The 13260-nt window shown below is 48.4% G+C and overlaps 6 protein-coding genes across 10 annotated transcripts in view; 3 read left to right on the top strand and 3 right to left on the bottom strand.

The window, feature by feature from the left end:
• Positions 1–2116, bottom strand: part of LOC103387860 (germ cell-specific gene 1-like protein) — a 3926-nt gene extending 1810 nt beyond the window's left edge. For 2 of the 3 annotated variants that reach the window (XM_017037866.2, XM_017037867.2), the window contains exons 1-3: positions 1757–2116; positions 603–1126; positions 23–205 (exon numbers count right to left, since the gene is read on the bottom strand). In XM_017037866.2, the coding sequence (XP_016893355.1) occupies positions 23–205; positions 603–798 (379 nt within the window). In that variant the 5' untranslated portion in view covers positions 799–1126; positions 1757–2116. Of the gene's footprint in view, positions 1–22; positions 206–602; positions 1270–1756 lie in introns of those variants that run through there. The other variant, XM_025061319.1, reaches the window with a different exon arrangement.
• Positions 1–11859, top strand: part of rcvrn2 (recoverin 2) — a 31547-nt gene extending 19688 nt beyond the window's left edge. Inside the window, exon 4 of the mRNA XM_008322610.3 lies at positions 11690–11859. The gene's annotated coding sequence lies outside the window, so the exon portion shown is untranslated. The remainder of the gene's footprint in view (positions 1–11689) is intronic.
• On the bottom strand, positions 2265–5101 carry atg12 (ATG12 autophagy related 12 homolog (S. cerevisiae)). Its single transcript, XM_008322609.3, has 5 exons — positions 4878–5101; positions 4300–4459; positions 3279–3415; positions 3128–3190; positions 2265–2459 (listed from the first exon to the last, which is right to left on the bottom strand). The coding sequence occupies exons 2-5, from the start codon at positions 4391–4393 to the stop codon at positions 2400–2402; spliced, it is 354 nt and encodes a 117-aa protein (XP_008320831.1). The 5' UTR covers positions 4394–4459; positions 4878–5101; the 3' UTR covers positions 2265–2399.
• On the top strand, positions 4435–6720 carry isoc2 (isochorismatase domain containing 2). The gene is made up of 7 exons (XM_008322608.3): positions 4435–4569; positions 4735–4810; positions 5125–5249; positions 5413–5625; positions 5813–5883; positions 5988–6105; positions 6548–6720. Coding segments are annotated over exons 2-7 (594 nt in total). The 5' UTR covers positions 4435–4569; positions 4735–4809; the 3' UTR covers positions 6614–6720.
• Positions 6940–11409, top strand: foxj2 (forkhead box J2). The gene is made up of 9 exons (XM_025061294.1): positions 6940–7756; positions 7881–7955; positions 8042–8134; positions 8498–8656; positions 8765–9227; positions 9321–9458; positions 9534–9635; positions 9797–10183; positions 10807–11409. The coding sequence occupies exons 1-9, from the start codon at positions 7421–7423 to the stop codon at positions 10917–10919; spliced, it is 1866 nt and encodes a 621-aa protein (XP_024917062.1). The 5' UTR covers positions 6940–7420; the 3' UTR covers positions 10920–11409.
• Positions 11860–12694: 835 nt separating the features above from the next.
• epn1a (epsin 1a) overlaps positions 12695–13260 on the bottom strand; it is a 6718-nt gene continuing 6152 nt past the window's right edge. For all 3 annotated transcript variants that reach the window (XM_008322601.3, XM_008322604.3, XM_008322605.3), the window contains one exon: positions 12695–13235. In XM_008322601.3, the coding sequence (XP_008320823.1) occupies positions 12810–13235 (426 nt within the window). In that variant the 3' untranslated portion in view covers positions 12695–12809. The remainder of the gene's footprint in view (positions 13236–13260) is intronic.

Here is a 13260-nt window from a genome sequence, read left to right as displayed (position 1 = left end):
GGGGGGTGGCGGGGGGCCTCACCATCGTTGTGTTTCTCACAGCTCTTCCAGAAGCCTGTGTGGAAGTATCTGAAGGCGTACTTGTCCTCCCCCGTCTCCCAGATGTACTGCACCGCGTTGGCCAGCTGTCGCTGCCTGATCCGGGCCAGCTCCTCTCTCCGGGCCGGGGGCAGGGTGGGCTTCAGAGGGTTCTGAGTCTGACTCTCTGTGACACAGACACAACAGACAGCCTTTATCTCTCTGTCAGCAGTACTGACGCTCCCCCCAAAACACACACACACTTTTCCAGGGAAATCAGCTGGATAAAGTCAACTCCTTTCTGAGCTGGTTATTCCTCTTCTGACCAGAAGGTGTCACTCTATTTGAACTCTTCATCTTTCTTCTATGGTTGTCTGATGTTGTTATTGACAAAGTCAGGGTTTAACCCCGCCTCCGCCTGACAACTGCTGTGATTGGCTGAATGACTTTCTCAGTACAGTTCCACTTAAATTCCACTTGTTACCAAAACTAACTAACTAACTAACTAACTAACTAACTAACTAACTACTCATTCACACAAGTGTTGGGCTGGTGACGGAGGAAGGGGCGTGGCCTGTTCGTACCTGTGGTGTAAGGCTCGCTGTCGTTCTGGCCACAGTTCTTCATTTTGACCGGCGACAGACACAGAGGCTTCACCACCTTGTGAATCCCCTCACACCAGTAGGAGGTGCTCAAGGCCAGGACAGAGAGGCCCAGAGCCAGAGAGGTCAGAGTCAGGGAGAGAAGGGAGCGGGATCGACGAGACATCCGCTCCAGCATGGCCACATGGGAGACGGGTGAGGCAGGGGGTGAACGTACGTGAGGAAGAGAACGAGCAGGAGGAAGAGTGAACCAGGAAGTGGGACGGAAAGAACCGATGGCATTAAAACAGTTCCAGAGTCACAGAGTCAACGGGGATTCAACGGTGACAAACTGATGATGAAGTCATGGTGGAGGAAAACACCGGAAAGAAGAGCCGGGAGGGAGGGGGGGAGAACGGGTTCTGGTGCCACCTGGACCTACGAGTCCCTGGGATGGACAGACGTGTGGGTCGGTCCTTCTGACGTCCAGACGTGACGACGGTGATCCATCACGGACATCATTCAGGCTGAGTATTAACGAGACACGTCATTAACCAATCAGAAGACAACTGGCATCCAATCAGCTGTGACTTCCATGGACAGAACCGTCTGTTACTCAGTGACCCCCAGCCCCCGGTGGACCCTTCTGTTACACCCTCAGTTTTGAACTCTCACCGCCCCCCCCCCCCCCCCCGCTGGGAGACGACCAGGGAGCAGAGATTAGTTCTAGATGAAATGATGGACAAACCACATAAATTACATTTTTGCACCTAATCCCTGATAATCTGCTCCTTTGTGTTCGTGTTAGTCGTTTTAGATTTAAATGTTGAGGTTGACCCCCCCCCCGACCCCCCCGACTCCTTTGCAAAGCCGACTGTCAGTGACCCTGAGACACCAAAGAAAAGAACGGTACCGATGAATCCGGTCCGGTCTAATCCTGGTCTTAATGTTGTTTCCCTGTTCTTCTGTTTGTCACCGTTAGAACATTAAAGCAGGAAACTACAAAATACTTCAACAACCAAACCTGGTTGACCCTCCTAACCACCAGCACGCTACCACAAACACAAAGCCATTAGATTAGCCTTTGTTAGCATCAGGAGGCTAATGAGTGATTTAATGAAAAGGCTACAGCAACATGTCAGTGTCTGTCCACCTACCAATACGTTTGTGGAGTTCACTCTTCGTCGTTGCTCCTCCGTCATCAGCGCCTCACCGAGACCGTCGTCTCCGTTGGTCCACGTTGAACAGACTTCCTGTCTGCCCTCTGTCATCGTCCCTCTGCTCTGACTCTCTTCACAGATTTTCTTCCTGAAGGATGAGCATCACTGACCCAAGTCGCTGCAGCTGCACTCCCCCTTTAATCCTGCCGACCAATGGGCGGCAGGATTGCGATGCACGGAGACGAGAGAGGACGTGTCAGCCTCCGTGCCGCTCTCCTCGTGTTTCTGTCTTATTTGGGAATTCCCGTCCCTGACTTCTGTGTCCAACCTCAAATCTTCACAAAAACATTTGGTTTTCAAATCCCACGACTCAGACACTCAAAGCTGTGAACCTGTTGTGACCTAACAGAGCTCAGCCCATCAGCACCTCCTGCTGTGACCAGGAAACACCCGGAAACACCCGGAAACACACGGAGCCCAGAGTGAAGACAACAGCACAGCTATAGAATGTCACAATCATTTATTTACACTTTATGTACAAAATGTTAATGGAATAAAAACAAAGAAGCAAAGATGACGTGGTGTGCATGTCTGGTTGATAAATTATTAGTAGTAACTAGTAACATAAACGACGGTGAGTTCAACCCCAGGCCTGGGATTTACAGTAATGAAGGACCAACTTTCCATCACTGCCAAAACACTGGAAGACACAGAGACAGTGAAGAACAGTCAACGTCACAGACTGTCAGCGTCCTGAGTCACTGCTCAGACACGGGTCCATACAACACAACGTCAATGTCGTGTCAAATGTCTCTTTAATTTGACCTTTAACCTCAGCCGTCAAGCCGACTTCTCCACAGCTGAACTTCATCATTCTGCTGTTTCTTGCCATCAATGCAGGATTAAATATCTGCTCCCATTTATGACTTTAAAGGCATTAAGCTGCCATGGTTTTAAGTCTTTCTTACTGACCCATGACCTACTGCCCCCTCTGCTGGTTAGTGCCCTACATGACCTTTAGATTTTGTGGCAGCCAAAATGTGCCTTTTTAAACGAACTAAAAACTCTTTTGTGAAGAAGCCAAATAAAGTCAACATATATTTCACATCAACATACACTCATGTCTCTAAACCTGGGTACTGGGTTCAGTAAATTACTGAATTACCTCGTTATTTAAATTACAACTTTATTAAAAAATGTAACTGTTGCTTTAATTTTAATTGGCATATTAAGAGTGTTTCTAATTACAAAAAACCTTTTTAGTTTTTTAGTGTTCAGTACAAATAAAGAATATATTTATAGTTGTATATATTTGTAATATAACTGTGGTTATAACAAATAAAAAAACTTAAATCACGTAGTACTTACATCAAATAGGGCCCCGACTTCTTGATCAGGTGAAGGTGCGAAAGCCTGGTTAACGTAGATGAACTGGACAGAAATGAAGCCAGAATCAAATGAAATGACAGTAGGATTTATGGAAATACGTGAATGGGTTAAAACAAGCGGTTTGTCTTACCAGCTGTTCATTGGCATCAAGTTTGAGGAAACGAGAAATGAACTGAGACAGAGACTGAACCGTCCTGCCCCGGTCCACTGCCCACTTCTTTGTCTTCATTATAGGAGTGTCTCCCACTGCCTTCAACAGCACGTCGACTGTCAGAGGAGAGGATACATGTCTGAACGTCAACATTCTCCCTGCTTTTACAAACCCATTTAACGGAAGCTCGTTATTTTACTGACTTTAACTTTTGGTAAATAGGTGAATACGTTAGGTAGAACAACAATTACTGTCTTTCAACGTTAAAATACTAAGTATTTCACTTAGTATTTAGAACTTTAAGACTGTGGAAAAACAATATGGAGACTAAAAGCTTAACCCACAGTTTATGTGCCATTACTGTGTACTACTACAGTACGACGGGCCCAGGAGGGCGTACAATCACTTGGTACTTTACACAAATCCAACAGTAACGATAGAATGAATGCAAGTTCTCAGACGTCCGTTAATCCTTCCACGACTTTGCAAGGACGCACGACATTTTGTCTCCTTTTTAACTAATCCTGTCTTTGGTTTTATTGAAGTGATTGTAAGTTAGTACAAGTTGTCTGTTTATACATATAGTGTATATGGTTACTTATTTTGTATTTAGAATAATAACATAACGTTCAATATTTTCCTCCAAACTAACGTCTACATTTGAGAAAACGCTTGGTTTCATTATCCCCTGTTTACGCAGCCCCTAAAAACACTTATATAATCGTTTAATTATGCTAATAATTGAGATAAAGACATTTTCCCTATACAAATAAAAATATAAATTGGTTTGTAAACATTAGCCTTAGCGATAGTCACGCTACAACCCGGTAGTAGGCACGCGAAAAAGACGCAGTTTGATTGGTTCACCGACACTCACTCTTGTGCCAATTGGTCGACATCTCTGTCAGTCGTTTAAACGTCATAGAGTCAAAATGGTTTCCATATCCGTAAAAGTTCAAGTATTGCGGCTTGTGCAGTATGATATTAAATGTTTTCTTACTTTTTTTCTTCTCGTCATTCGCCGCCGAATCGTCTGTCGTGGGCCGAGAATCTTCTTTCTGTGGTTCCGTTGGAGACTCGGCGCTGTCAGACATCTTTAGGAAGTCGCTTCTACTCCGCTTTGTGCTTCCGGAGGCAACTGGCTGTGGAGTTGCCAACTACTATTGGTTCGGAGAAACGTCAATCAAAACTACGTGGTTTTTAACTGGCTAAATGTTGAGACAAGGCAAAAGGGGTGGGGCTTAAACAGGTTCGCAAAGCTTCAGTCGAGGTGAGTCGATGTTTTGAATATGTCACATTTGATTTTCAATGATTTTTTTTTAATCAAAGACTTAAATGCTGCTGGTGGATTAGATTATCTCCTCACATGTTTTAGAACTTTCCCACTGTCACTACTTTCCCTTAAATTCCACCTAATTCTGTCCGTGTCCTACAGGGGGCTCACATGGACATCGGACTGTAACCCGAATTAAAGTTTCAACTCATCACATTGGAACTTTCCAGAAACATTAGTAAGTTCGCTTTTCTCTGTCAAATACAGGTTATGTGAAGTGACAGGGGGTTAAATCGCGTACTAACCGATTAACGTCAGGTTCGAGTCCACTAGCTGGCAAGTTACCACTGAGGTGCTCTGACCATGGCACCGTCCCCATTCACTGCTCCCCGGGCTCTGAAAGCTGCCCCCTGCTGGCTGTGGTGATGGGTTAAAACAGAGGTCACATTTGGTCGTGTGTGCGGTGTCACGATGACAACTAGTTCACTCTCCTTCCTCCTAAATTAAAACAATTACATTTCAAAGTACTGACTGTAGGTGTCACTGTTGCAGTGGCGACCGTTGGCAGACTCTGCACTAAGGATGCAGTGCTGTTCCTGTGTGACATGCAGGAAAAGTTCAGACCCAACATCTTCCAGTTCACCAACATCGTCAGCAATGCAGCCAGACTGCTCCAGGTGTGTGTGTGTGTGTGTGTGTGTGCGTGTGTGTGTGTGTCATTCTGCCCATTACATTTTAATAATGTAACAATAATTTACGACTTCATCTAATAATTTGGTGTATCTGACTACTCTCCTCCCCCTCCCTCTCTCCCCCTCTGTCTCCCCCTCTGACCAACAGGCCAGTCGTGTTCTGGGGATCCCCCCCATCCTGACAGAGCAGTACCCTAAAGGTTTGGGTCCAACAGTACCAGAGCTCGGAGCTGAAGGTCTCGGTGCTCATGCTAAAACCTCCTTCACGATGCTGACTGAGGACGTGGAGAAGGAACTGCAGGCTCTGGGGAACCCCCGACAGGCCATACTGTGTGGAATAGAGGCTCACGCCTGCATCGCTGTAAGACCAGAGGGTCGTGAGGTCAAATGTTAATGAAAGGTTTCTTTCCAAACCGTAACAGTAACTTTACACCAACATGGCGGGACAGTACTATGACACCTTTGTCCACTGAATGTTAATATTTTAGTGTCATGTACTTGAGAGTGGACAACACTCTGGTTAATGAATATGTCTGTTGTCTACATAGTGCACGACCTTTGACCTGCTTGAAAAGGGAATGGAGGTTCATATCGTGGCTGACGCCGTTTCCTCCAGAAGGTACCAGTCTGGTGTTTATGGTACACAGTACACATTCTTCCAGTACTCACTCTGGTGTGACCGCAGGTCTCTGTGTCCCCCCCACCCCCCCCCCACCCCCACAGTCAGACCGACCGTCTGTTCGCTCTGTCCAGGCTGAAGCAGAGTGGAGCGTTCCTGACCACCACAGAGGCCGTGCTGCTGCAGCTGGTGCAGGACGCCAGACACCCCAACTTCAAGGAGGTGCTCACAACTCCTCAGTACTCCTCAGTACTCCTCAGTACTCCTCAGTACTCCTGTGTTACTGTAGTAGGACTGAGGAGGTGTGACAGTTTCATCTGAAGGGCCTCTCCATTATGAAGAGTTTTTCTGGACAGTATCAAAGTCAGGATTATTTAACAGGTTTATTGCAGTTAAATAAATAATAAAATACAATCAATACAAATGAAGTATCTAAAAAAACACAAAATACACATGACAACATAAATAACCCACAAATAATAAATAAAATACTCGGGTAGAAAGATGTAATAAATACATTCATATTTACCAAAGTCGGGCTGAGGTCGTCCACCACACGGTGGTGCTGTGGTGAAGCCAGATGATCAGACTCAGACATTTGTTTTCTTCCTCTGTTGTCGAGGCTGAAACTTTCAACAAATCGTTTCCCTTTTTTTATTGACAGATCCAGAAACTCCTGACGCACCCGTCCCCTGACACCAACCTCCTGGCCTTCTTCAGCACCCTGTAGACTCATGGTCCACGCTCATGGTCCACGCTCATGGTCCACGCTCATGGTTGACGCTCATGGTTGACGCTCATGGTCCACACTGTTACAATAAAACAGGAAACCATAAAGACGTGCTGTGTGTTTTCTTCTCATGGTTCTGAACGTGGTGTTTGGACAGAACGTCACTGTTTCAGGCTGTTTGTCTGCACTGACAGGACAGAGGAGGAGGAGGAGGAGGAGGAGGAGCCAGCTCAGCAGAGGCAGCTGTAAAAGTAGGAGGTGACAGAGGAGGAGGAGGAGGAGGAGGAGTGAATTACGTCATTCTGGTGAAGTCAGAAAGGGAGGGAGAGCAGGGAGAGAGAGAAAAAGGAAGCTCTCGGGTAACTTTGGTGTATTTTTCTCCAAAGATACACAAAGTTTGTGAGGCAGGAAGGGATTTGAGGCCCGGTGTTGACGGCGGCGGGGGGCAGGAGTCTGAGGGTCCTGGAGGAGAGCACTTTGTCTGCAGTCGTGCACAGCTGATGACAACATTAAATGTTGAGAGTGCGTGAGGCCTCGGGCCTGGACGGGCTCCACAGACACTAGGTGAGCAAGGCACTCCTTCTTAGGAAACAGAATCGAACTGGCAACCGCTGTGGCTCACACACTGTTAGTGGATCATTGAGAAGCAGCGAGTGTTTATCAGTGACCGTGGCACAAAGAACAGGAACTGCATGGCTGACAGTACCAAAGTACACACTGTACTGTAGTATTTCTCTGATTAAAGTAAACAAAAAGACATTCTGATCCAGTACGCCGTCTTCTGATCCTGGACAGAAAAGTGAGACGATGTCCTCAGACCTGGATTCTAGTCTTACCAGTATAGACTGGCTGCCCCGGCTGGGAATCAGCAGTCTACGCTCTGGAAAAGAGAGAGGAGCAGGAGGAGCAGGAGGAGGAGAGAGGCAGAAGAGGAAAGACAGTGTGAGGGAGAGGGGGGAGCTGCAGCCCCCTGTGCAGGAGCCCATTCCGTCCAACTCCAAAGGTAAACCCCCCCACAGCTATGCCACCCTCATTGCCATGGCGATATCAGCAGCTCCAGAGAAGAAGCTGAGTCTGAATGACATCTACACCTGGATCAGTGACACCTTCCCGTACTACAGCCGAGCGGGCCGCGGATGGAAGGTGATGTTCAGTCACATGACGTTCAGAGTGATGTCACACGTTGACACCTGTTTTATGAAGTGGTGATCTTTACATGAGCAGAACCTGTTGACCAGTACTAACTAGTGACACGTGTCGTCAACAGAACTCCATCAGACACAACCTGTCACTGAATAAATGCTTCAGAAAAGTCCCTCGACCACAGAGCGACCCCGGAAAGGTCAGTCACCGCTCACACGCTAAGCTAGTTCCACAGGCTACATGTTTAGCTAACGCTCTGACGGACTCAAACAACTGTTTTTCTAGGGTTCTTATTGGACCATGGATGGACCTGCAGAGGGCAGTCAAGCGAGGGCTCCAAAGCGTCCGTGTCCACAGGAGGACGAGGACAGTCCTCATGTACCTGCTGCTTTTTTCTTACTTGTTAACCTGTTAACCTGTTAACCTGTTAACTTCACTAGTTCAAAGAAATCTTTCTTAAGCCAATGCTGACGTGGGACTAGAACCCAGGTTGGTTCACCTCACAACTGTCAGGGGGTGGTTGTCGTCATCCAGAAAAAAAAAAGACCAATCAACCGAACCGCGTGAGCGCCCCCTGGTGCCTCGCTGCCTCTGTGCGGTGAACACCTCTCTGGCCTCTGCGTGACGCGACTCCCCCCGTTTAAAGTAACGGCAGCCGTTCAGGACGGGGCGGTCGAAGGTGTTAGATCGACATAAAGTTGAATTGTGTTTTTGAAATCCTTCTCCTTCTACTGTCGTCAGGCTCCTAAGATACTCAGGACCCCCGTGGACAGACGACCCTCCCCACATCAAAGCCACGCCCCGTCCTACTCAGACCTGGAGCCGAGCACAGATCCACTGAGAGCCATCAAGCAGCCCTCACCCCAGCCTGCCTCCCTCTCTCCCCCCCCATGCATCAAGGTGAGTCCAGTTTCACTGCCTGTGTTTCGGACTCTCTCTCCATCGATTCCATCCACAGATCAATTCATCAACATTTCATTTCATTTCATTTATTTTTTTGTTTCACAGCAAACATCAGCCTTCATGCCCAGTCCAGGCTCCTGTCTCCCTGTCCCTCACCCGTCTCCATCGACTCTGGCCTCTGTGGCCTCCATGAGTCCAGCTCCTCTCCTCCACCCACCTGGTCCTCCTCCTGCTGCACCTCCTGCTGCTCCCTCTTACCCCGTGGCCACACTGGCCTTTCCTGCCAACTCAGGATCTGGATCTGGATCTGGATCTGGATCAGGATCTGGATCCACCTTCTCTTCTGCTCCTAACATGACTTCAGTGTCCACCTGCACTGTGTTAGGACTGACTCACCCGACTCACCCGACTCACCCGACTCACCCCCTGCCGTCTGTTGCCTCATTGAACGTCACCGTTGACCCACCAATGCGTTTCACCTTCGATGACCTTCACCAGAGTTCACCAGACCTGTTTGAATCCTTCAAGTCGTTTGTCAAGACTGTACGTGAGCGAGGAGGCTCCCAGGGTGAGCAGACGTGTGTGTGTGTGTGTGTGTGTGTGTGTGTTGTTGATACAGTAACGATGAAAGAAGTTTGATGTTTTTTTGTCTACACCTCAGCTGATGGAGCTGCGTTAGCTCTGCCAACCAATGACATCACACCACTTCACACTCCGACCCTGCCGCCCATGTCTCCTCACCCTGCTCCACCTCCACCTCCAACCGCCGCCCCCCCAGCTCACCCACCTCCACAATACAGTGAGTTTTCAATGATGTGACAGAAACTCCGCCCTGGTTCACAGATTCCTTCATTTTCCCTCTCCTCCTCATCAGCGCTGCCGCCTGATTGGTTCAGCAACACCGATTCGCTGAAGGAGAGTTTTCGCATCGCCAGCAGTTTGGACTGGGCAAACATCGACCTCTCCAACCACCCAGGTTTGTACTGCAGTGACTTGGAACTCATCACCTGATCTCATTAATAAAATACTGTAATATATTCATGTATATTCATGTATATTAAGAAGTTGATTTAATGCGACCGCCGTGTTCGACGGCCGGCGCTCACTGCATGTTGAAACGCCGTTCTTCTGTCACAGATCTGCTGCAGAGCATGAGACAAGCAGAACTCTGTGACTGGGCTCTGGACCCTGCACTCTTCAACTCCCTCTGTGATTCTCTGAACCGCTTCTTCGCCCAGAAAGGCATGATCACCTCTGGAGGGGGCATGATCACCTCTGGTGGGGGCAGCTCCCCAGTGTCCCACGGTGGACTCAACTCCAATCCTCCTCCCACCCTGGCTAGTCTCACCCACCCCTCCCCACTCCCATATCCTCCAATGACTCACCCTGCCAACGGAGCGCAGCCCCCACGCAGAGCTCTGCACCTGCAGACACCTGCGCTCCAACGACAGCAGCAGCAGCAGCAGCAGCAGCAGCAGCAGCAGCAGCAGCAGCAGCAGCTAACACTCACTGCTAACACAACAGGTGAGAGAACTCTCCAGGTCATATTTCATTACATGAAATATCTCATATTAATATAATGAGGCACTACACCAGGGGGCGACAGTCAGTGAGGCTGTACAACTTTGGTTAGTCTCCATAGTAACATCATCAAAGTAAGTTGAAGTAACAAAGTTAACTACTGACCAGTGGCAGGAGTCCAGGTTCCTCCTTCATCTCCACTTTCTTCTTCTTCTGGCTCGGACTCTGGACCAAGGTACAGTCGGACTGTGGTTAGTTCTCTGCTGTCCTGTCAGATTACCATACCTGTCAGAATGACACGCACTGCATTGAAATCATTATAACGTATCGACCGACTTCTGTCAGTGGTCAAACATGAATCCACCCTCAGAGCTTCATCCTGAGGAGAAGGGGGCGGGGCTTTAAAGGTAAAGATGCAGAACTAGGGCTGTTAACCAGGCGTAACTAGTCCAGCTGTGGTTGTTCATTAACTGTAAACAGTACCAGTACCAGTTCCACATCCAGGAACCATCAGAACCTTGATGAAAGGAAAGGTTCTCTTTGAAGAAGACTCAACTCTTTCAGATGTGGATGAGAAGTTTTACTTTTACCCAGTCCATGTTTTCTTCTTCTTCTTCTGATCCCAGCTGGAGTACAGTCCCACGCCACCACCACAACTCGACAGCGCCCCCCATTAAAGAATCTGCACAGCAACAGTGAGGAGTTTCAGGACGACTTCGACTGGGACTCGCTGGTTTGACTCTCACCGAGACAAAGAGACAAAGAGACAAAGAGACAAAGAGACCAGACTCTTCAGTATCCTGTGGACTACGCTCTATGCAGACGATGCTGCGCTGCTGCAGGTTTGGGCTCATGTTGTATCACAAGACTAAATGCTGTACGTTAAGGATGTCATTTTTGTTCAAGCGTATTCAAATGCATTTGCTGTCATATCATTTTAATAGATTATTTTCTGCAGTTAAATATCAGGGTTTGATTGTTTGATTAACATAATAAAAATATAGTCCAAATGTTTTCTCTCGACTGAGGACGTTCTTCACACCAAGAATGAAACAAGTCAAACACAAGTCTTGTGTTTTTATTTTATTCCATAAATTTCTTTTGATTTTTTTTTTTTACCATTTTTCTTTGCAAATGTGAATGTTCACAGTCAACACCACACAAAAATCAACCGTACCCAATAAAAGATTTTTTTTTCTTGATATAAAATAAATTCATCTAAACTAAATTAAAACAACAGCATGGATCATGAGGTCGAGTCCCTGTCGTCGCTTTCATTCACTTAAATATCGTCTTTTTTTAAGAAGCATTCAGTAGCTCTGCAGGAAGGAGGGATGAAAGACAGGGGGCAGCAGTGAGGCGGGGGGTTGGGGGGTGAAATGTATGACCCACAAGAGGAGACCTAACGTCTTCTGGACAGACAGCAGCTGTGTGTGTGTGTGTGTGTCATGACAGAATGATTCAAACAGACGTGAACACAAACATTCACTACACGTCGTCAGACTGAAGCACACACACACACACACACACACACACACACACACATTCAGATTTTCTTTTTTTTCAGGAAAACAAAGACAATAATTGGTTTGATTGAAATGGCATCATGTTGGACTGACCTTTGACCCCCCACCGACCCCCCGACCCCCAACCACAAATAAATTACATTAAACATTAAATTAAAAGTGAAACTGTGGACCACGTTGTGCCTGAAATGTTACTGCAGGTGATCCAGTCTGTGATCCAGTCTGTGATCCGGTCTGTGTCTCAGTCTGTGATCCGGTCTGTGATCCGGTCTGTGATCCAGTCTGTGATCCAGTCCGCGATCCAGTCCGCGATCCAGTCCGCGATCCAGTCTGTGATCCAGTCTGCGATCCAGTCTGCGATCCAGTCTGCGATCCAGTCTGCGATCCAGTCTACGATCCGGTCTGTGATCCGGTCTGTGTCTCAGTCTGTGATCCGGTCTGTGTCTCAGTCAGTGATCCAGTCTGTGATCCAGTCCGCGATCCAGTCTGTGATCCAGTCCGCGATCCAGTCCGCGATCCAGTCCGCGATCCAGTCTGTGATCCAGTCCGCGATCCAGTCTGTGATCCAGTCCGCGATCCAGTCCGCGATCCAGTCCGCGATCCAGTCTGTGATCCAGTCTGTGATCCAGTCTACGATCCAGTCTGTGATCCGGTCTGTGTCTCAGTCTGTGATCCGGTCTGTGTCTCAGTCCAAACCCCTCCCTCACACACTCACTGATTCAGTGTTTGATATTATTTGCTCAGTTAGTGATCTACAGCTGTCCCATCACTCAGTCACTCATACTGGGCCTGGGCCCGTTCCTCTCTCTCTCTCTGTCTCTCTCTCTCTCTCTACCTCTTTGAAACAGTCTCTTTCTCTCTCACCTCCCACGCCCACCATCTCACCCCATAATGAGCCACAGTGAAAGGAGCTCAGAGGAAATGAAGGAGGACAATCGTCTTGAAATGATATAATGCTTTAACAGAAAAATAACTTTTTTTGTTGATGTTTTTTTTTTTTTTTTTGAAATATAGAGATGTGGAAGTTTTTTTGACACAAGTTGAGTTGAGAGGAGAGAACAGGGGGGGGGGGGGCAGGTACGACAGAGGAGGGGGACACTTCCTCAGAGAAGAAAAGGGTTGGTGCTCGCTCCCGTCGTTCCTCCGCCTCCCACCGACCCCCCGGCACCCATTACTCCTCCAGGTCCGGTCGCCCCCCCCAAAATCAGCTGAGGAGGCGCTGCACCCCCGGACCCCAACAGGCCCGGGCCTGGGGGCGCCATGGGTGAGAGACCGCTGTAGGACATGGCCATGGGACTGGGCTGCATCATCCCCAGGCCCATCCCAGGAGCCCCCATACCCACCCCCACTGACCCCACTGACCCCACTGACCCCAGGCCCATTCCTGGCTGCACCATGCCCAGCATGGGGTTGGGGGGCACGGGACTCGTGCGCAGGCTGCTCAGGCAGAGAGAGGAGGGCTGAGGTGAGATGGAGGTCATGGGCGGGGCCACTCCAAACGGGTTGGTGGAGGCGGGCGTGGGGGAGACCCCTCGACTGGAGAGGCTGGTGCCT

Source organism: Cynoglossus semilaevis, chromosome 13, assembly GCF_000523025.1.
Source record: "Cynoglossus semilaevis isolate Cse_v1.0 chromosome 13, Cse_v1.0, whole genome shotgun sequence".
Lineage (NCBI taxonomy): Eukaryota > Metazoa > Chordata > Actinopteri > Pleuronectiformes > Cynoglossidae > Cynoglossus > Cynoglossus semilaevis.
This window is presented reverse-complemented; position numbering and strand designations above follow the sequence as displayed.

Coding starts and splice junctions, on each gene's coding strand:
- atg12 (XM_008322609.3), bottom strand. CDS start 4,393: ATGTCTGACAGCGCCGAGTCTCCAACGGAACCACAGAAAGAAGATTCT. Junction 3,416..4,299: donor GAATGACGAGAAGAAAAAAA/GTAAGAAAACAT, acceptor CTCCTCTGACAG/TCGACGTGCTGTTGAAGGCA. Junction 3,191..3,278: donor TTGATGCCAATGAACAGCTG/GTAAGACAAACC, acceptor ATTTCTGTCCAG/TTCATCTACGTTAACCAGGC.
- foxj2 (XM_025061294.1), top strand. CDS start 7,421: ATGTCCTCAGACCTGGATTCTAGTCTTACCAGTATAGACTGGCTGCCC. Junction 9,459..9,533: donor TCACCCACCTCCACAATACA/GTGAGTTTTCAA, acceptor CCTCCTCATCAG/CGCTGCCGCCTGATTGGTTC. Junction 10,184..10,806: donor ACTCACTGCTAACACAACAG/GTGAGAGAACTC, acceptor TTCTGATCCCAG/CTGGAGTACAGTCCCACGCC.
- isoc2 (XM_008322608.3), top strand. Junction 5,884..5,987: donor GACGCCGTTTCCTCCAGAAG/GTACCAGTCTGG, acceptor CCACCCCCACAG/TCAGACCGACCGTCTGTTCG. Junction 6,106..6,547: donor GACACCCCAACTTCAAGGAG/GTGCTCACAACT, acceptor TTTTATTGACAG/ATCCAGAAACTCCTGACGCA.